Raw genomic sequence first — 22702 nt, 5'->3', positions numbered from 1 at the left:
TGGTTAGAAGATGCACAAAGTCGATCCTCTTTGGTCCAATCACAGGACACGATGTATTTCTGACGTACTTCCGTGCATGTGATGAACTGTCATGGCAGCCCACATGCGTATCAAAATTGTGTAAAGGATACCTGTTCAATTGAACAAATTATCTCATGTTAGCTTTTACTCGAATATGAGACATTTACTGAGGCTTGGGCCCTCGCTGGCCAGACTAAATGTGCGGTTGTGCCACCAAAGCGTCTGGAACAGCCATGGAACGATACGAAAAGTGGGAGTGGACTTGGGTGAGAAGTAAGTTGACATCTGACTTTGCTAGCTTCATAGCTTGCTAATAACATAACGTTACACAGTGACAAGCAGTCAAGCCTGTGGGTCAAGGTTTCAAGTTCATTATTCAACGCAGTGGTGTGCTTGTTGGTTTCATATTGTCATAGTCTGAGTCAGATATATTTATAAGAAGGAATATTACTTAGAATATTTCTGTCTGAGTCTTCCTAAATCTGTATTGCTGTTATGATGAATGGGTGATAGACTCCCATCAATTCACTCTAACCTCAGATGTTTTCTGATTTCCCCTCTTTTAAAGAAAACTTGAGATCTCAACAGGGAAACTTGCCAGATTTGCAGATGGGTCGGCTGTTGTGCAGGTAACTATATTTCTGAATTACTTTTGAGAGTTTGTAAGTGAATATGCACAAGATGTTCAGACCAGTTACTCAGATGCATTCCACCTCTTTATCCAGCTTGGGGATACAACAGTGATGGTGACAGCTGTCAGCAAAACAAAACCGTCCCCCTCACAATTTATGCCACTAGTGGTAAGTTAATGCTCCTGTTTTTTTAAGTGGGATCGTATTAATTTATTTCAATGCCCTTCAAACATATTGAAAACCTGCTTTTAGTATTCCATGCAGGATTGTTCATTATGTGTAATGATCTATTTAGTGCATTGGGCTATTACATAGTGTTTTCAGGTCCCTTGGAGTAATTCAGGTCCCTTGACTAGAGCTGTGTGTTTTTGATTGACAGGTGGACTACAGACAGAAAGCAGCTGCTGCTGGTAGAATCCCCACTAACCACCTGCGGCGGGAGTTGGGCACCACTGAAAATGAGATTCTGACTAGTAGGCTAATAGGTGAGAAGATTATTCTAACTCCTATCCCATAAGTTCCATCAATGCGGTGACTTTTGAGATGTGTAACTTGGTAAAAATAAAATAAAAAAATGATTTCACCTCATTTTTACATTCTGTCATAAAGAGCACATGTTCAACTTAATAAAAAACATGTTTTCCCATCTCAAGAGGTTAAATAATAAATGACTGTAGTGAGTGCCTATTAAGTGCCGAATAAAGTAACAGTGTTGACGATTTCATCTTAAATCAGCCATAAATCCTCTTGTGACAGGGGAAATGGAAGCTTGTTGTCAAAGCAGTGACTCGCTCCTGCAGGTTCATGCTCTACAACATCCATAGAGTACGACCCAACCTCACACAGGAAGCGGCACAGGTCCTAAACCAGGCACTTGTCCTCTCCCGTCTGGACTACTGCAACTTGCTGTTGGCTGGGCTCCCCGCTTGTTCCATGAAACCCCTGCAACTTAGCCAGAACGCTGCAGCCCGCCTGGTTTTCAACCTTCCCAAGTTCTCTCATGTCACCCCACTATTCCGCACACTCCACTGGCTTCCAGTTGAAGCTCGCATCCACTACAAGACCATGGTGCTTACCTATGGAACAGCAAGAGGAACTGCCCCTCCCTACCTCAGGCCATGCTCAAACCCTACACCCCAACCCAAGCACTCGGTTCTGCCACCTCAGGTCTCTTGGCCCGGTCACCCATACGGGAGGGAAGCTCCTGCTCAGCCCAGTCAAAGCTCTTCTCTGTCCTGGCACCCCCAATGGTGGTTTCCCCTGAAGCTAGGACAGCAGAGTCCCTGACAATCTTCTGAAAACATCTGAAACCGTACCTCTTTAAACAGTATCTTCAATAATCCTCCTCCTCACCTCCTTCATATTAATAATCGGATTTATTAAATTCTCCTTGTCGTCTATATTAAAAGGCACTTAATTTAATATAACAGGCTTTTAAAATTCAATATTGGTTCACATTTTCTACCTAAAATATCAAAGGCACTAATTTTGTGGAACAACCCAACTGTTACTCTAGAATTAGAATTAATCCAATACCATTAGCAGACTTTTAACTGTATCCTTTTTTGCTGTCTCACCTCAGACAGGGCAATCAGACCCCTTTTTCCTGCTGGTTATTTCTATGACACTCAGGTGAGTCATCATGTGTAGCTAATGTTATAATAACAGTGTATTTACACTGTTATTACAAGCTATGCTCTTGATTGTAATACTGCTATGTATATTTTCAGGTCCTGTGTAACCTGTTGGCAGTTGATGGCGTAAATGATCCAGATGTACTGGCCATTAATGGAGGTGAGAGATTGATTTCCTTGTAGAAGCAGTCACATTACCTTTGTTTGGCATCCAGTGATTAAATAAACTATGTCTCATCTCTACAGCCTCTGCTGCCCTTTCCCTGTCTGACATTCCCTGGAATGGGCCCATTGGTTAGTATCTCTTACAGACCTGTGTCCTTTTTTCTTTCTTTGTTGCAGAGCGTGTGGCTTTAACCGTATGGTCTGTGTTTCTTGGATGTTTAGGTGCAGTGCGCATTGGCCTGGTGAATGGAGAGTTTCTGGTGAACCCAACACGAAAGGAAATGGCTTCCAGCACTATCAACCTGATAGTGGCTGGAGCACCTCTCAGCCAAGTGGGTTAGTAGTCCATCTATATCACACATACATTTTTCCTACAGTACTCTCTCTTCTACCTTAATATCTATAGTAGAATGTTACAGTGTGTGTTATGCCATATTCAGTCTCTGTAAAAAAACAAACACGTATTGTTTATGTTTTAGTGATGATCGAGGCATCTGCTGAGAATGTGTTGCAGCAGGACTTCTGTCATGCAGTCAAGGTTGGCGTGAAGCACACACAGCAGATCATACTGGCTATTCAGCAGATGGCCAGAGAAGCAAAGGTGTCCAAGCGCACCCCTCCCAAAATCTTTTCTGCTCCTGCGGTAATGATTGAGCATACACGACAGTAAGGCATAACATTTCTGTTTTAATATTTCTCATATCTGTCATGTTTTTTTTATTGATGGTAACATGACAGCACAAGGTTTTGCTTTCAGGTTGGCCTCTGAAAAGGTCTACGCTGTTTTCACAGACTTCACTCATGACAAAGTAAGTATTTATGTCTGGGTGTTTTTGCTATTGTGTTTTGGTGGTACTTTTTCATTCAGTAAGATTAGTAACTTATTGTGTCCTTTCAGATTTCCAGGGATGATGCCATTAACAAAGTAAGGCTTGAAACAGAGGAACAAATAAAAGGTATATATCATTGCTATATACCAAATAAATGTTTGCAACTTTCAAGGTCTTGTGAGTGGTTGTTTACTGTCTAACTGCCTAAGTATGTCTGTATTCTGTAGAGAAATATCCTGAAGCAGAACCTTATGAGGTGATGGAGTCCTTCAACATGGTATCAAAAGAGGTTTTCCGCAATCTGGTTTTGAACGAATACAGGAGGTAAAAAGAACGCATGTCTCAGTAGTATTTAGCAAATTGTCATGAATACATGACCAACATATGTGATTGATGAATACTGTGTGGTTTGGAACAATAAAATAGTTTCCTTGTTTTACAGGTGTGATGGAAGAGACCTGACTTCATTGAGAAATATTTCCTGTGAGGCGGACATCTTTAAGCCCCTTCATGGGTCGGCACTTTTCCAGAGGGGACAGACACAGGTAGGGATCTGGCGTTATAAAGAAGTAGGTTCAGAGTAGGCATCCTATTCATTTTGGGGACATTGGAAAGTATTGACGGAGTCTGATTTGTTTTGGGTTGTTTGACATATCTTTAGCCTACTTAATAAAGCCATTTCTATCTAGGTTCTGTGCTCTATAACATTTGACTCCTTGGAGTCTAGTATTAAAACAGACATCATTACTACAGCGTTAAGGTAAACTTACACTTTATTAATTACGGTCCTCTTTAATGCAAATTTCAAGCAAGTGTTAATACAATTTATATGTAGGTTAGATTAAACTAGTTGCTCTCTTTTAACAGTGGAGTCAAAGACAAGAATTTCATGCTTCACTATGAGGTGAGTATCACATTTAGCAAATACGCAGGATTCAAGGAGGATTTGCTTATTAGTTTGGTATTGCACAAAAAAAACATCTGAATGGGCTGAAATTATATTTTTCTATTTCAGTTTCCACCTTATGCAACCAATGAGATTGGAAAGATGAGTGGAATGAACAGAAGAGAGCTTGGTCATGGTTAGTATGTTGGCATAGATTAGACGACGCGTGGGTAGTGTGGGTGGCATGGCTAAATTGATGTGACTATTTAAATCATATTCTGCTTCTATGGTGACAGGGGCACTGGCTGAGAAGTCTTTGAGACCTGTCATCCCCAAAGACTTCCCCTTCACTATTAGAGTTACCTCTGAGGTTCTGGAGTCTAATGGTGAGTTCTATGGATGACTTCCATTTTCCTTGTACATTTTTAGACTATGACTTATTATAAGCTTAGTTGCCAAATCTTAGTCATTTCATTGACTGAATGATTAGCCCCCGCTCTTTCTTTCTCTCACACACACTCATTCTCTCAGGGTCCTCGTCTATGGCATCAGCATGTGGAGGCAGTCTGGCTTTGATGGATGCTGGTACAGTACTTAATGTTTTTGAAGTGGAAAATTTAAAATGTAATTTGATAATGTTGTTGATGATCCTTCTGTTTGCAGTGAAACGTAGCACTTTTGTGTTCCAGGTGTTCCTATTTCATCAGCTGTGGCAGGTGTTGCTGTTGGACTCATATCCAAGGCAAACCCAGAGAAGCCATCAGAAATCCAGGACTACCGAATATTGACTGATATTCTGGTACCCAATATTACTAGTATTTTTCTCACCAATCCTACATTCGTACTGTAATAATGGGATCCCCTGTAGAACTGTTTTATTTGTGTTTTCTGTCACAACAGGGAATAGAGGATTACCTAGGAGACATGGACTTCAAACTGGCTGGAACAAACAAGGGTATCAATGCCTTACAGGTACTGTAGCTGAATGTCCAGTGGTTTCTCTATTCCGTCGTTTTTTGTTGACTGTATTTATTTTTGCTATAATGTATGCCGCCTCCTTCTAGGTTGATGTGAAGATTCCAGGCTTACCGCTGAAACTTGTAATGGAGGCTATTCAGCAAGCCACAGGTGAAATGAAAGACATTCCCCAGAAATATATTGTTTATGCCACTATAAAATATCGCAGTCACCAATCCTCATTTCATTCTCATATCCTTACAGTTGCCAAGAGGGAGATTTTGGGCATCATGAACAAGACCATTGCGAAGCCAAGGGACAAAAGAAAGGAGAATGGCCCAGTTGTCGGTAAGATTCTCTTGGTGTCTAGTCCTTATTTGATTCCCATCATTTATGTATTTTCCTTTAAAGGAATGTTTCCTGTCTGTTGCAGAAAATGTCAGAGTCCCTGTCTCCAGACGAGCACGCTTTGTTGGGCCAGGGGGCTATAACCTCCGTAGACTACAAGCTCAAACAGGTAACATTTTAATATTCTAAAACAACATTCTAACTCCATTTGTGTCTACACCAACAAGCTCTCTTCATAGGTGCATAGTGTATGGGAAAATGACAGGTTGTTTTGTGTCATTGGATAGGTGTGACGATAAGCCAGGTGGACGAGGAGACCTTCTCTGTGTTTGCACCTACTCCTGGTGCCATGAATGAAGCCCAGGAGTTCATCACAGAAATCTGCAAGGATGATGTAAGTCCAACCTAGTCTAATTCCACTGTATTGCCTAATTTCTTACCATTCCTTAATGCATTTTGATTTACTATTAGTTAAACATAATTGTACTATAGACCCATTTCCCGGCCGCGTCATAAAGTTAGAAAAGGGCTCTATATTAGCTCTCAAAACTCTAGGCGGCATTCTGCCTTCTCCCTACAGTTCTCAGCCATTAGCGTCGCCCACGACTGCCTCATGTGAACTACAATCCCGATGCTGTGGTTTAACGTTTAGAAACATCTATAATCATCGCTTGCGATAGGGCTTTCCAAACATATGGCCCTTATCTTTCATCAGCGAGAAAAATTCCTTAAAATAAAAAAACACTTACTGTAGCAGTTTTGCATAGATCCATACAGCTATGGGTGCCTCCATCCGACGAAACTACACTTCCGCTACACTTCCCGAGTTATGCTTACACACAGGTGTTCGGAGCATGCTAGATAGCTCATTAGCACAGGTGGTCGCCTCTTGTCTTCCGTCTGTTTTCCATAAACAAACTCTGTAACATGGAGATGTGGGAACACTAACCCTAACCGTATTAAGATATGTATCAATTTAACCTTTTGTGTTTAGAACATTATTTCTTGCTGAAATGAAAGATAAGTTCCTTATGCTTCCAAAACTTTACCGCAAGCGATGCATGTTAATGTTCATACCGAGTGTCTGGGATCTTAACAAAACTTCCCCCTACAGAAGACTCCTTCGTCCAGTGGCTCTTATGTGTAATGTAATGGAACTGAGAGTCATGATCAAGGGCAAGGATCTACAGTGAGGGGAAAAAAGTATTTGATCCTCTGCTGATTTTGTACGTTTGCCCACTGACAAAGACATGATCAGTCTATAATTTTAATGGTAGGTTTATTTGAACAGTGAGAGACAGAATAACAACAACAAAATCCAGAAAAACGCATGCCAAAAATGTTATAAATTGATTTGCATTTTAATGAGGGAAATAAGTATTTGACCCCCTCTCAATCAGAAAGATTTCTGGCTCCCAGGTGTCTTTTATACAGGTAATGAGCTGAGATTAGGAGCACACTCTTAAAGGGAGTGCTCCTAATCAGTTTGTTACCTGTATAAAAGACACCTGTCCACAGAAGCAATCAATCAATCAGATTCCAAACTCTCCACCATGGCCAAGACCAAAGAGCTCTCCAAGGATGTCAGGGACAAGATTGTAGACCTACACAAGGCTGGAATGGGCTACAAGACCATCGCCAAGCAGCTTCGTGAGAAGGTGACAACAGTTGGTGCGATTATTCGCAAATGGAAGAAACACAATAACTGTCAATCTCCCTCGGCCTGGGGCTCCATGCAAGATCTCACCTCGTGGAGTTGCAATGATCATGAGAACGGTGAGGAATCAGCCCAGAACTACACGGGAGGATCTTGTCAATGATCTCAAGGCAGCTGGGACCATAGTCACCAAGAAAAAATTGGTAACACACTACGCCGTGAAGGACTGAAATCCTGCAGCGCCTGCAAGGTCCCCCTGTTCAACAAAGCACATATACAGGCCCGTCTGAAGTTTGCCAATGAACATCTGAATGATTCAGAGGAGAACTGGGTGAAAGTGTTGTGGTCAGATGAGACCAAAATCTAGCTCGCCATGTTTGGAGGAGGAGGAATGCTGCCTATGACCCCAAGAACACCATCCCCACCGTCAAACATGGAAGTGGAAACATTATGCTTTGGGGGTGTTTTTCTGCTAAGGGGACAGGACAACTTCACCGCATCAAAGGGACGATGGACGGAGCCATGTACCGTCAAATCTTGGGTGAGAACCTCCTTCCCTCAGCCAGGGCATTGAAAATGGGCCGTGGATGGGTATTCCAGCATGACAATGACCCAAAACACATGGCCAAGGCAACAAAGGAGTGGCTCAAGAAGAAGCACATTAAGGTCCTGGAGTGGCCTAGCCAGTCTCCAGACCTTAATCCCATAGATAATCTGTGGAGGGAGCTGAAGGTTCAAGTTGCCAAATGTTAGCCTCAAAACCTTAATAACTTGGAGAAGATCTGCAAAGAGGAGTGGGACAAAATCCCTCCTGAGATGTGTGCAAACCTGGTGGCCAACTACAAGAAACGTCTGACCTCTGTGATTACCAACAAGGGTTTTGCTACCAAGTACGAAGTCATGTTTTGCAGAGGGGTCTCATACTTATTTCCCTCATTAAAATGCAAATCAATTTATAACATTTTTGACATGCGTTTTTCTGGATTTTTTTGTTGTTATTCTGTCTCTCACTGTTCAAATAAATCTTCCATTAAAATTATAGACTGATCATGTCTTTGTCAGTGGGCAAACGTACAAAATCAGCAGGGGATTAAATACTTTTTTCCCTCACTGTATATCATCCAAAAGGCTATGCTTACCCACATTTACTTTTTTGCATGGCAGCAAGAGCAGCAGCTGGAATTTGGTGCTGTTTACACTGCCACCATCATGGAAATAAGGTACCCAATGTTATGTGTTATTGGAGGATGCTGTTTAATCTAATATGATGCAGCTACAGCCTGTGGTTTTTAAACATAGGACTGATTAAACATTGGATTGCTAAATGGGTAGCTTCATGACTTGCTTCAATTCTGTCTCCCTTCCGCCACAGGGACATTGGTGTCATGGTGAAGCTGTATCCCAACATGAGTGCCGTTCTGCTCCATAACTCTCAGCTGGACCACAAACGGGTAAGAGTCTAGCCCCAGAATACCATGCAGGGGTCACAGGACCCTCTACACAGATTATGTTTTACAGATGTTACCATTTTGGAAAGGGCTGCATGTGTTGGCTTGTTTTCTGTTTATTCATGTCATTTATGTTTCAGATAACATTTTTGACAGAGTGAAATAATTGTAAACTCTGAATTTGTCCAGATAAAACACCCAAGTGCTCTTGGATTAGAGGTTGGACAGCAGATTCAGGTAATGTGTTGGAGTAGGATCATTCTTCTGACCTTTAGTTGTTAATCTGATTGACTTCTTGACTAACATTTTTTCTCTGATGGAACTTTGCCAACAGGTTAAATACTTTGGGCGAGACCCAACAGATGGAAGAATGAGGCTTTCGAGGAAGGTGTTACAATCTCCAGCAGCAACAGTTGTTAAGACACTGAGTGAAAAGCAGAGCATCAACATGGGCACAGGGAATGGCCAAGCGACCAGCACCTCCTCTTGACTCCCCTTGTCCTCCTAGACTGTGTGACCAACTGTCCATGACCATGCATCTCAAGGACACTCTGCATTCCCCCTGACTTCACTGAACTACTGTTTCTCTTTACTCACCAACATCCTCCAATCACCAGTTACTGTACTCTCATTCTCTGGTGATTTCAGCAATGATATCAGATCGGTGGCCATACTATTGAGTTTATATGCTGTCAATTTCTGTTAATCTATTTTATACAATGTGTAATAAATATGTAAATTAACAATTTTAATTGTTTTAAATTGAATTGACTTAAAGCTGTGACCGCTCATACCATATTCCAATCTTCTACATACTCATTGTTTTAGTTGTAAAATATTTAGAGTTGGCGTCTTTTATTGAAATCAACAGCATTATTTTTATTAACTTTTTTTTTGACAAGGACAGACTATAACAGGTCTGTCTGTTTCGATATTGCCACAATAACACACCGGTTTCCGTAGCCCCTCAGAGGAGACCCCGCGGCGGTAACCGTTTGGATGACGTAGGGAAGAAAAAGACAAGATCAGATTACAAGATGGCGGTCTCTGGACGATAGTGAAGAGGCCGTCGTAGTTGTGTTCTCAACTGTGAATTTTACAGGTAGCTAGCTAGAAATCGTCATTCTGCGGGGGATATAAATAATAATCATCGTAATATGCTCGTGAATTAGCTTTACGTTTTAGCACATTATTGCGAATCATACTCAGATGTGTCTGAAACATGCGGGTAGAAACAAAGTTTGAAGCTCGGGGATAAGGAAATAGCTAGGCAACTATTTGAAAGAGTGAACCAGTGGCTAGCTAACGTTAGATTGTTAGCTTTTCCGCTCAAGGTAACCATGTCGGATACTCGGCGGCGTGTGAAAGTATATACGCTTAATGAAGACCGGCAGTGGGACGATAGGGGCACAGGACATGTCTCGTCTACCTTTGTCGAACGACTGAAGGGAATATCATTATTAGTTCGGGCGGAATCCGACGGTGAGTTGCTAACTAACATGTCTTATTAGCAGATGGTCAGATAGCTCGTCACTTACGTTTGTTTTGTTCGTAACGCAGCTATCTAACGTTAGTTGGCTGGTAACATCAACTAACACAGGCCACAGATGCAATAACTCAACATCGCGAACTAGTTTAAGAATCAGCTACTGTAGCTAACTAAATCAGCCAACTGAACTAACTAGCTAACTGTTATGATCTTGCTAACGTTAGTAACGTACAATAACTGCTGCCGGTGTGAATAGGTTATTCTAGCCAACTAACGAGCTACATCACACTATATTGCTAATGCTAGTTTGCTACTGTTAGCTAGCTAACGTTATCTATTTAGTTAGTTAAATTAACTAGCTGGTTAGCTAACTGGGTAGTTAGCCAATGTTCAACGTTTACTTGTATTAACGCTACATAGTGATGGTTGGCCTTGAAGATGAAATACAAATCAGCAAAACAAATTGCTTAAAAGGTAGCTCGTTAGCTAATTAGGTAGCTATAAACGAAATAAACAGCTAGCATGATTTCCTCAAACCAGCTTCTTAGCTAACTAACCTAGTTAGATGGCTAGTTAGCCAATGCTTGGAAGTAAAATGTGGTTGAACTAACTTGCTTTGTAATCCTGATTTTCATTTCAATACTTATTATTTTTATAGCTATCTTGGTACATAACTAGGTAACCTTGGTACACTTAAAATATTGTATCCAGCTAGCTGACGAGCTAGCCAGCCAACTAAGCTAGTTAACTACCCGGTCAAATGTTAGTCAACTTGCTAGTTTTAGCTAGGTAGCTAGCTAGTAAACTCACTTGGCTAACTTGTTAATAAATAAAGGGGCATTTGTTTGCCAGCCAAAAACATACATTCTGTAAGCTAATTTGTGGGTAGTTGTCCTTGTTTACGTGCACAGTTCATGTCAGTAAAGGTGTGGTGTTCAGGTTTCAGCAGTAATTGTTAGTCTTACAACAGCCATCTTATTTGAAGAACATGTTCTTTCACACCCATGTGACTGAATTATCCAGTTCTGTACTATAATTTTGCTAACATTTAGGCAGCAACTAATTATTTCAATAAGGTAGTGGGTAACTAACTAAATTCCTATTTGTCTTTTAGGCTCACTTCTTCTGGAGTCTAAAATCAGCCCAAATACTGCATATCAGAAACAACAAGTGAGTATTCTGCCTCTGTAACAGGCAGGTTAGCGTTTTCGTCATTAGTCTTGTTCTGGAGGCAGCTGTGCAGTGGGCACTAGCTGGCACAGCCACAGTAATACAATCTGATTTGAAATCTAACCTTAACCACACTGCTAACCCTAATGCCTAACCCTGACCAAAAAGCTACTTTTTTTCCCTCATTAATTTTTACAATGTAGACAATTTTGACTTTGCAGCTGACTATGGGGAAATCGCTCAGTTCTGCCTCCAGGACAAGGCTCATGACAATATGTAAACCTGTCTATAGTGGACTGCTGTGTACAGTGCCTTCAGAAAGTATTCATACCCCTTGACTTATTCTACATTTTGTTGTTACAGCCTGAATTCAAAATTGATTAAATCTTTTTTTCTCTCACCCATCTACAACCAATACTCCATAAAGACAGTGAAAACATGTTTTTAGAAATGTTTGCACATTTATTGAAAATGAAATACAGAAATATCTACTTTACATAAGTATTCACAACCCTGAGTCAATTCATGTTAGGATCACCATTGGCAACGATTACAGTTGTGACTCTTTCTGGGCAAGTCTTTAAGAGCTTTGCACACCTGGATTGCGCAATATTTGCCCATTTATTATTTTATAAATTCTTCAAGCTGTCAAATTGGTTGTTGATCATTGCTAGACAACCATTTTCAAGTCTTGCCATATATTTTCAAGTAGATTTAAGTCACAACTGTAACTTGGCCATCTCGGGAACATCCACTGTCTTCTTGGTAAGCAACTCCAGTGTAGATTTGGCCTTGTGTTTTAGGTTATTGGCCTGCTGTAAGATTAATTGAAGACTGAACCAGGTTTTCCTCTAGGATTTTGGCTGTGCTTAGCTCAGTTTCTGTTTTATCCTGAAAAACTCCCAGTCCTTAACTATTACGAGCACACCCATAACATGATGCAGCCACCACTATGCTTGAAAATATGGAGAGTGGTACTCAGTATGTGTTGTATTGGATTTGCCCCAAACATAACACTTTAGAATCAGGACAATAAGTTAAATGCTTTTCCATTTTTGTTGTTGTTGCAGTATTACTTTAGTGCCATGTTGCAAACAGGATGCATGTTTTGTAAAAAAATTTTGTGGACTGGCTTCCTTATTTTCACTGCTAATTAGGTTATTATTGTGGAGTAACTACAATGTTGTTGATCCATCCTCAGTTTTCTCCTATCACAGCCATTAAACTCTGTAACTGTAACATAATGACATTATGGGGTATTGTGTGTAGGCCAGTGACAACAAATCTTAATTTAATCCCTTTTAAATTCAGGCTGTAACAAAACATGGAAGAAGTAAAGGGGTGTGAATACTTTCTGAAGGCACTGTATCTTCAGTGTTTTTTCTTTTCGCTGTGGGTGATCCATTTATAAAAGTAGCCTGTCAAGTTTTAATGTCACGTGCAAAAGCACAGTGAAATGCCTTTATTGCAAGCTCCAAACCCAACAATGCAGTAGGCCTAATCAGTATCAATTAGCACTAAAAATAAGAGAACAAAAACACACGAGTAATAGAAATAAGAACATGATCAAATAAGAAGCTATATACAGGGTCAGTTCCAATACCATATTTACAATGTGTAGGGATACTGGGGTGATAAAGGTAGATATGGGTAAGGTGACTAGGTATCAGGATATATGATAAACAGAGTAGTTGCAGTGTAAATTATGATTGCGTGTGTGTAGAGTCAGTATAAATGCGTGAGTGTGTGGAGTCCCGATAGTGTGCACAGAGACTGTAAATGTGCAAGGGTCAACTCCGTCCATGTAGCCATTTTGTTAGCTATTTAGCGGTCTTATGGCTTGGGGATCGAAGCTGTTCTGGAGCCTGTTGGTGTCAGACTTGATGCACTGGTACCGCTTGCCGTGCGGAAGCAGAGAGAAGTCTATGGCTTGGGTGGCTGTAGTCTTTAATGATTTACCGGAACTACCTTTCACACTGCCTGATCGAAGTCCTGGATGGCAGGGAGCTCGGCCTAATGTATCTAAATAATTCTGCATGTGTACAGTTGCAGTTAATTTGACACAGTAAATAATGATTTTTATTTTTTACTATTTTGATGCAAAGACCAGATTTACAAACCTCATTTTATGAAAATATACTTTTTTGAACTTGATCATGAGAATGGTCTTTCCCTTCTCAGGACACCCTGATCGTGTGGTCGGAAGCAGAGAACTATGATCTGGCTCTGAGTTTTCAGGAAAAAGCTGGCTGCGATGAAATCTGGGAAAAGATTTGTCAGGTATAGTACCGTGTTTAATCTATACGGCTTTGTAAATCAGTGTAAGGTTTATGATGCACTACTATACTGTTTAGTCTTTTTATGGCACCAGAAAGCACACTTTCAACTGCAGGAGCTACATGTATAGAACATGTCACAACTGTTGGTGACACATGTACACAAATAAGAAAAAAACATCCTTTTGCAATAGAACATTGTCTGGAGCAACTGATTGTACCGTATTTGGTTGTTATTTGAAGCCCCAATACTATGAATAGCCATGTCTGTGCATAGTAGGTCACTGCTGCGTCTTTAGGGGCCAGTAAACAAAAATGTCTCTTACGAAACTAAACCATTTATTAATTTTAAAGTATAGAATATCATGTTACTGAAGTTTCTCTTTTGCAATATGGGACTATAGTCTTTCTCTCAGTAGTTATTACATGTGGCCCGTGTCTAATTTCCTCCCCAGGTGCAAGGGAAAGACCCTGCGCTGGAAATCACCCAGGACCCCATCGATGAGTCTGAGGAGGAGCGCTTCGAGGAGATGCCAGAGACCAGCCACCTGGTGGAGCTGCCTCCATGTGAGCTGGCTCGGCTGGAGGAGATCGCTGACCTTGTAACCTCTGTCCTGTCCTCGCCCATCCGCCGGGAGAAGCTGGCCCTGGCCCTTATGAGCGAAGGCTACATGAAGAAGCTGCTGCAGCTCTTCCAGATGTGCGAAGACCTCGACAACCGGGAGGGCCTACACCACCTGTATGAGATTGTACGTGGCGTGTTGTTCCTCAACAAGGCGGCTCTATTTGAGGTCATGTTCTCGGACGACTGTATCATGGATGTGGTTGGCTGTCTGGAGTTTGATCCGGCGCTGGTGCAGCCTAAAAGGCACCGGGAGTTCCTCACCAAGACGGCCAAGTTCAAGGAGGTAATCCCCATCACGGACTCAGAGCTGCGGCAGAAGATACACCAGACGTACCGGGTGCAGTACATCCAGGACATCATTCTGCCCACACCTTCTGTCTTCGAGGAGAACTTCCTTTCCACCCTCACATCCTTCATTTTCTTCAACAAGGTGGAGATAGTCAGCATGCTACAGGTGAGTCACTGCAAACCAAAAGAACCCCCCAAAAATGTTACCTCTTCGGTTTTGCCGTTCTTGACTACAAATGGAGTGTAAGCAAATCCGTTTGTGTTATCTGAACGAATGCCTCTTCAGCTCTGGTGTTTTCAGTTTAACAGTTGACATTTTAGTGTGTTAAGTGAAGGTAATAAAGCACAAGCACTGAACTTAACTCGCTACATATCACAGAAACTTTCACACCATTGTCAATGTAGATAACGTTGTTGTGACTGAGTTTTTCTGCTGATGGTTTTATTTTCCTGTGAAAAATATGAAAAATCCCCCCCCCATCTCCAGATCTGAACATAAATTGTAATCGTTACGTGTATGTGATATTCTGCTGTTGCCAACAACCTGGAATGGATTAACCTTATGAATGTATTTTATTTAATGGTAATAGAATGTAATCAAATGTGATAATATACTCATGCCACTTTGTTGTCTTCAGTATTGTATATCAATGCTTGTGACTTCTCTAAGGACTAGTTCTAGACTGTTTGTCTTTGGCTCTGATATTGGTGAAAGGGTTTGTAGTTGATAGGTAATCTTCAATTTAAGGAAATATCTAATCTGAAATCAACATAGGCCCTGATGTTTGTTTTCGATCTCACATTGTTAACAACAATGAGGTTGTGATGTGATTTGATTTTTTAAGTTCCCTTGTTGGCACTACGCAGTATAATTATACAAGTTTAGAAGTTCAAGAGACATCTCTTGAAGTGCTCGTCGAACATCTCATTCCAAAAGCATGGGCATTAATATGGAGTTGGTCCCCCCTTTGCTGCTATACCAGCCTCCACTATTCTGGGAAGGATTTCCACTAGATGTTGGAACATTGCTGCAGGGACTTGCTTCCATTCAGCCACGAGCATTAGTGAGGTCGGGCACTGATGTTGGGCGATTAGGCCTGGCTTGCAGTCGGCGTTCCAATTCATCCCAAAGGTGTTCAATGGGGTTTAGGTCAGGGCTCTGTGCAGGCCAGTCAGGTACTTCCACACAGATCTCGACAAACCATTTCTGTATGGACCTCGCTTTGTGCACGGCGGCGTTGTCATGCTGAAACAGGAAAGGGCCTTCCCTAAACTGTTGCCACAAAGTTGGAAGCATAGAATTGTCTAGAATGTCATTGTATGCTGTATCGTTACGATCACTGGAACGAAGGGGCCTAGCCTGAACCATGAAAAACAGCCCCAGACCAGCTCGGCCACGGAAATCCATTTCATGAAGCTCCCGACTAACAGTTATTGTGGTGACGTTGCTTCCAGAAGCAGTTTGGAACTCGGTAGTGAGTGTTGCAACCGAGGACAGGCGATTTTAATGTGCTATGCGCTTCAGCACTCGGTGGTCCCGTTCTGTGGGCTTGTGTGGCCTACCACTTCGAAGCTGAGCTGTTGTTGCTTCACAATAACAGCACTTATTGGGGCAGCTCTATCAGGGCAGACATTTGACGAACTGACTTGTTGGAAAGGTGGCATCCTATGACGGTGCCACGTTGAAAGTCACTGAGCTCTTTAGTACAGGCCAATGTTTTCGCTATGGAGGTTGCATGGCTGTGTGCTCAATTTTTAGCCAAATCCACTGATTTTGAAGGGGTGTGTGTGTGTGTGTATATATATACAGTGAGCTCCATAATTCACTGGACAGTGACCATTCTTTTGTTATTTTGGTTCTGTACTCTAGCACTTTGAGTTTGAAAGGATACAATGACAATGAGGGTGAAGTGCAGACTGTCAGCTTTAATTTGAGGGTATTTTCATACATATCGGATGAACCGTTTACGAATTATAGAAGCTTTTGAACATGGTCCCCCCCATTTTCGGGCATCAAAAATCATTGGACAGTTTAACATAATGTAGAATAAAGTAATCATTGTTAATAATTGGTCGCATATCCTTTGCATGCAATGACTGCTTGAAGTCTGCGATGCATCGCCATCACCAGACGCTGGGTATCTTCCCTGGTGATGCTCTGCCAGGCCTGTACTGCAGCCATCTTCAGTTCCTGCTTGTTTCGGGGACTTATTGCCTTAAGTCTCCTCTTCAGCATGTAAAATGCATGTTCAATTGGATTCAGATCTGGTGATTGACTCGGCCAGTCAAGGTTTTTCCACTTTTTGGCCATCAAAAACCCCCTTTGTTGCTCTAGCAGTATGTTTAGGGTCATTGTCTTGTTGCGTGATTAAGTGCCGTCCAATGAGTTTGGAGGCATTTGGTTTTATCTGAGCAGATAAAATATTTCTGTAGACTTCAGAATTCATTGTTCTACTTCTGTCTGCAGTCACATCATCGATGAAGACAAGTGAGCCTGTTCCACTGGCAGCCATACAGGCCCAAGCCATAACACCCCCTCCACCATGTTTCATGGATGAGGTGGTATGCTTTGGATCATGGGCATTTCTTTTTTTCTCCACACTTTTGTCTTTCCATCACTCTGGTACATGTTAATCTTTGTCTCATCTGTCTACAATATTTTTTTCCAGAACTCTTGGGGTTCTTTTAGGTGCTTTTTTAGCAAACTGTAATCTTGCCTTTCTGTTCTTCAGGCTTATCAGTGGTTTGCATCTTGTAGTGTACCCTCTGTAGTCCTGCTGGTGTAGTCTTCTGCGTATGGTAGACTTTGACACATCTACACCTGCATCCAGGAGAGTGTTTTTGATCTGTTGGGCTGTTATCAGGGTTTTTTCTTCACCATAGAGAGTATTCTCCGGTCATCCACTACAGTGGTCTTCCTCTGTCTACCGGGTCTTTTGACATAATTGAGTTCACCGGTTGTTTTTTTCTTGTTAATGATGAACAAAACTGTTGACTTGGGCATGGCCAGGGTTTTTGCAATGTTCCTGAATGATTGATTTTCATTTCTGAGCCTTTTGACGGCCAACTTCATTTGCATCGACACTGCTGTCTTCCTCATGTTGTCACACCCCAATAACAACCTCCAAAGGCAATAGCAACGTCTAGAATCATTACTATTCATCAACAGCTCTCCTGCATTCACTAACGACACAAATGAATCCACCTGCCTAACGACACACATCTGTGAAGCCAATTTAACAAATACTTGTAGTACCTTAAAATGGGGGGACCATGTACAAAAGGTGCTGTCATTTCTAAACGGTTCATCCGATATGTATGAAAATACCCTCAAATTAAAGCTGACAGTCTGCACTTCACGCTAATTGTCATTGTATCCTTTCAAACTCAAAGTGCTAGAGTACAGAACCAAAATAACAAAACAATGGTCACTGTCCAATGAATTATGGAGCTCACTGTATATATATATAAAAAATATGTACAGTGGGGAGAACAAGTATTTGATACACTGCCGATTTTGCAGGTTTTCCTACTTACAAAGCATGTAGAGGTCTGTAATTTTTATCATAGGTACACTTCAACTGTGAGAGACGGAATCTAAAACAAAAATCCAGAAAATCACATTGTATGATTTGTAAGTAATTAATTTGCATTTTATTGCATGACATAAGTATTTGATCACCTACCAACCAGTAAGAATTCCGGCTCTCACAGACCTGTTAGTTTTTCTTTAAGAAGCCCTCCTGTTCTCCACTCATTACCTGTATTAACTGCACCTGTTTGAACTCGTTACCTGTATAAAAGACACCTGTCCACACACTCAATCAAACAGACTCCAACCTCTCCACAATGGCCAAGACCAGAGAGCTGTGTAAGGACATCAGGGATACAATTGTAGACCTGCACAAGGCTGGGATGGGCTACAGGACAATAGGCAAGCAGCTTGGTGAGAAGGCAACAACTGTTGGCGCAATTATTAGAAAATGGAAGAAGTTCAAGATGACGAGGGGCTCCATGCAAGATCTCACCTCGTGGGGCATCAATGATCATGAGGAAGGTGAGGGATCAGCCCAGAACTACACGGCAGGACCTGGTCAATGACCTGAAGAGAGCTGGGACCACAGTCTCAAAGAAAACCAGTAGTAACACACTACGCCGTCATGGATTAAAATCCTGCAGCGCACGCAAGGTCCCCCTGCTCAAGCCAGCGCATGTCCAGGCCCGTCTGAAGTTTGCCAATGACCATCTGGATGATCCAGAGGAGGAATGGGAGAAGGTCATGTGGTCTGATGAGACAAAAATATAGCTTTTTGGTCTAAAGAGGAAGAAGGATGAGTACAACCCCAAGAACACCATCCCAACCGTGAAGCATGGAGGTGGAAACATCATTCTTTGGGGATGCTTTTCTGCAAAGGGGACAGGACGACTGCACCGTATTGAGGGGAGGATGGATGGGGCCATGTATCGCGAGATCTTGGCCAACAACCTCCTTCCCTCAGTAAGAGCATTGAAGATGGGTCGTGGCTGGGTCTTCCAGCATGACAACGACCCGAAACACACAGCCAGGGCAACTAAGGAGTGGCTCCGTACGAAGCATCTCAAGGTCCTGGAGTGGCCTAGCCAGTCTCCAGACCTGAACCCAATAGAAAATCTTTGGAGGGAGCTGAAAGTCCGTATTGCCCAGCGACAGCCCCGAAACCTGAAGGATCCGGAGAAGGTCTGTATGGAGGAGTGGGCCAAAATCCCTGCTGCAGTGTGTGCAAACCAAGACCTACAGGAAACGTATGATCTCTGTAATTGCAAACAAAGGTTTCTGTACCAAATATTAAGTTCTGCTTTTCTGATGTATCAAATACTTATGTCATGCAATAAAATTCAAATGTAATTACTTAAAAATCATACAATGTGATTTTCTGGATTTTTGTTTTAGATTCCGTCTCTCACAGTTGAAGTGTACCTATGATAAAAATTACAGACCTCTACATGCTTTGTAAGTAGGAAAACCTGCAAAATCGGCAGTGTATCAAATACTTGTTCTCCCCACTGTATGTATGTATGTATGTATGTGTACGTACATATGTATATATGTACATATACATACATACACACTACCAGTCAAAAGTTTGGACACCTACTCATTCAAGGGTTTTTCTTTATTTTTTACATTGTAGAATAATAGTGAAGACATCAAAACCATGAAATAACACGCATGTAATCATGTAGTAAACAAAAAAGTGTTAAACAAATCAAAATATATTTGAGATTCTTCAAAGTAGCCACCCTTTGCCTTGATGATAGCTTTGCACACTCTTGGAATTCTCTCTACCAGCTTCACCTGGAATGCTTTTCCAACAGTCTTGAAGTTCCCACATATGCTGAGCACTTGTTGGCTGCTTTTCCTTCACTCTGCTGCCCAACTCATCCCAAACCATCTCAATTGGGTTGAGGTCGGGTGATTGTGGAGGCCAGGTCATCTGATGCAGCACTCCATCACACTCCTTCTTGGTCAAATAGCCCTTACACAGCCTGGAGTTGTGTTGGGTCATTGTCCTGTTGAAAGACAAATGATAGTCCCACTAAGCGCAAACCAGATGGGATGGCGTATCACTGTGGTAGCCATGCTGGTTAAGTGTGCCTTGAATTCTAAATAAGTCACAGACTGTGTCACCAGCAAAGCACCATCACACCACCTCCTATGCTTCACGGTGGGAACCACACGTGGAGATCATCCGTTCACGTACTCTGCGTCTCACAAAGACACAGCGGTTGGAACCAAAAATCTCAAATTTGCATTCAACAGACCAAAGGACAGATTTCCACTGGTCTAATTGCTTGTGTTTCTTGGCCCAAGCAAGTCTCTTCTTCTTATTGGTGTCCTTTAGTGGGCTCTTTGCAGCAATTCGACCATGAAGGCCTGATTCACACAGTCTCCTCTGAACTGTTGATGTTGAGATGTGTCTGTTACTTTTTGGGCTGCAATCTGAGGTGCAGTTAATTGCCGATTTCTGAGGCTGATAACTCTAATGAACTTATCCTCTGCAGCAGAGGTAACTCTGGGTTTTCCATTCCTGTGGTGGTCCTCATGAGAGCCAGTTTCATCATAGTGCTTGATGGTTTTTGCGACTGCACTTGAAGTAACTTTCAAAGTTCTTGAAATGTTCTGTGTTGACCAGAACATATGAGCGGAGTGGAGCGGTGAGAATCTCAGCTCCTCGCTCACAGAGCTGTTTATCCCTCCGCTCAAACCACATCAGGCCAGTCCGCTCATTATCGCTCAGCGCTCAACGCAGTTTGCATCGTGCTCCACTCAAATCCCCCCTCGCTCCAAAAAAGGAAAAAAATCTGCATGTATTTCACTGTTAGCTTAAACCACAGCCTTACCTCCCAAAGAACTAAAGAGCAACGATAACATTTTCCAAATAGAAATGTTTTATTTCAAATTACAAATTAGGCCTAGCCTATGTAAGAAGGAATATACACAAAAGTCCTGTAAAATTAAACAATCAATGGGCCTAATTATATAAATAAAAATACAGGCTATACATCAAAGTTTTAAAAAGTAAATGAACTATTAGGCCAAAATTCTGATAACTGAACTTTTGCGCAGCGTGCACGTGGATAAAAATTTTAATTGGCTTATATCCATTGTCAAACTTTAAAATAAAATGAATTGCTTTCCTTATCTACAGTTCTTTTGAGTTCACCTTCAAGAACACAAGTTTGGCCAATGTCTGAGGCTTCAGACTCATGCGGTGGTTTCTTGACAGCAGGCCAGCAGCGAAGAAAACCCTCTCTGCGCTCGCAGACCCGCTTGGGATGCTGAACACAATGCGATCTACTTTAGCCAGGCGGGGAAAAGACTGAGTTTTCTTTCCAAACTCGAATAACATCTGCGTCCGGGTTCTGTCTCGGGGATGAGAGGTAATTTTCGACTTCACCTTTGGCGTCTCCGGTTATGCGTAGCTGCTCGCTGAAGTATGACCCGAATAGGCGAGCTCTTTTTGGTTCAGGCTCGGAATTCAGGTCAGCTGCGGGTGGGGTGTCGGTCTCGGGTGTCCCGCTGGGAGCATTAATTTCCTCAGCTTCTTTTATTAGGTGGTCGCGGATCTCCCCGAGTTTGTTGCATACAGATTCATCTCGGATTATCCAGTCTGTCTTGAAACGGATCTAACACTGATGCTAAAATTAGATGTTTATCAGTATAGTATATTCCATAGCGAATTGACACGTTGTTTGCCAATGTTTCTGCAAAAGCAGCGATGCCCATTGGAAGTGCAGCGTGAGTGTCATCGGTGAGCAGGGATTTGATTTCTGTGACAGTAGGGAGGATCATCCCCAGGTTCCCCAGCTCCTTCTGCATTTGTCTGTGAGGTCTGCCAGTGGTTAGCACACTGACAAGGTGCGTCAGCTGCCGTACTTGATTCAGGTTGATGTTAGCAACATTAGACTTGAGTTTGTTTTGCCATAACAGGTCTTTTTGGAACAACCGGATGAACGACTGAATCATCCGCAGCTGGCTGCTCCATCGAGTGGCGCAGGCATTTGTGGGGCGGACACCTAATTGGTCGGTTTCCTCTGTGTTCAGGGTGCTCTTGCGTACACTTTTCACCAGGTGCCCGACTTTCACTAACAGCCTATTAATGTTGTCGTGCTCGTTAACGGCGTCTTTGATCGCCAGCTGAAGCATGTGAATGGGGCATCTCAGATGTAAATTTGACACAGTAAAGTACTGATTTATCATAGTTTCTACATTAGTGGTTATCACTTCCACATGGACTTGCGAGGGCGCAGGTGGTCCCTCATCCTCCTCTTCATGTTCTGCGCTGCTGCTGGCATCCGCGGTCACTTCACCCTCTGCCTCCTCTTCAGTGCCAGGGAGGAGGTTAAACGCCTTGATCATGTTGCTGGCACTGTCAGTGACGACCCGAATCACACGTCGTTGCACGTTCCAATATTTCAGTACACTTTCATACTTTTGGTAAATACGATCTGCGGTATGGTGCCTCTGTCTGTGCTCACAGCCCAACAAAACCGCGTGCCCCCGGAACGTCCCATCAATGAAACTGGCCACGATGCCAAGGAGGCTGTGCCCTCTTCTACTGGCCCAAATGTCTGCTGACAGAACGAGCCCATCACCATTTTGCAGTAGGTCTTGCAGTTTGGCTTCCATCTCTTCCAGGGCATGTGGCATGCGCGTGTCCCGTACGGTGTTGTAGCATGGGGGGGTGTAGCCCGGTTGAGCTGCGCTGGCGAAGTGTTCACATCCAGCTCTCTTT

At 42.4% G+C, this 22702-nt stretch overlaps 2 protein-coding genes across 4 annotated transcripts in view; both read left to right on the top strand.

Moving 5' to 3' along the window:
• The first annotated feature begins 73 nt into the window (after positions 1-73).
• Positions 74-9318, top strand: LOC121571705 (polyribonucleotide nucleotidyltransferase 1, mitochondrial-like). Of its 2 annotated transcripts, XM_041883344.1 has the most exons (28): positions 74-294; positions 590-650; positions 747-821; positions 1033-1138; positions 2236-2285; positions 2384-2447; positions 2534-2581; positions 2675-2788; positions 2932-3118; positions 3210-3261; positions 3351-3408; positions 3510-3606; positions 3725-3827; positions 3972-4042; positions 4150-4186; positions 4298-4364; positions 4465-4554; positions 4700-4753; positions 4858-4967; positions 5069-5140; positions 5233-5296; positions 5390-5473; positions 5559-5642; positions 5761-5867; positions 8295-8350; positions 8503-8581; positions 8768-8815; positions 8913-9318. In XM_041883344.1, the coding sequence occupies exons 1-28, from the start codon at positions 176-178 to the stop codon at positions 9066-9068; spliced, it is 2313 nt and encodes a 770-aa protein (XP_041739278.1). In that variant the 5' UTR covers positions 74-175; the 3' UTR covers positions 9069-9318. The 2 variants fall into 2 exon arrangements, 1 of the variants encoding a protein (XP_041739278.1); XR_006001755.1 differs by lacking the exon at positions 8295-8350 and having other exon boundaries at positions 8913-8956.
• Positions 9319-9586: 268 nt separating this feature from the next.
• The window catches only part of LOC121571660 (serine/threonine-protein phosphatase 4 regulatory subunit 3), a 33139-nt gene continuing 20023 nt past the window's right edge, over positions 9587-22702 (top strand). The window contains exons 1-4 of one of the 2 annotated variants that reach the window (XM_041883256.2): positions 9587-10060; positions 11182-11237; positions 13419-13517; positions 13969-14592. In XM_041883256.2, coding sequence (XP_041739190.1) covers positions 9919-10060; positions 11182-11237; positions 13419-13517; positions 13969-14592 — 921 coding nt within the window. In that variant the 5' untranslated portion in view covers positions 9587-9918. The remainder of the gene's footprint in view (positions 10061-11181; positions 11238-13418; positions 13518-13968; positions 14593-22702) is intronic. The other variant, XM_041883264.1, reaches the window with a different exon arrangement.

The sequence above is a fragment of the Coregonus clupeaformis genome, chromosome 1 (genome assembly GCF_020615455.1).
Source record: "Coregonus clupeaformis isolate EN_2021a chromosome 1, ASM2061545v1, whole genome shotgun sequence".
Taxonomy (NCBI): Eukaryota; Metazoa; Chordata; class Actinopteri; order Salmoniformes; family Salmonidae; genus Coregonus; species Coregonus clupeaformis.
This window is presented reverse-complemented; position numbering and strand designations above follow the sequence as displayed.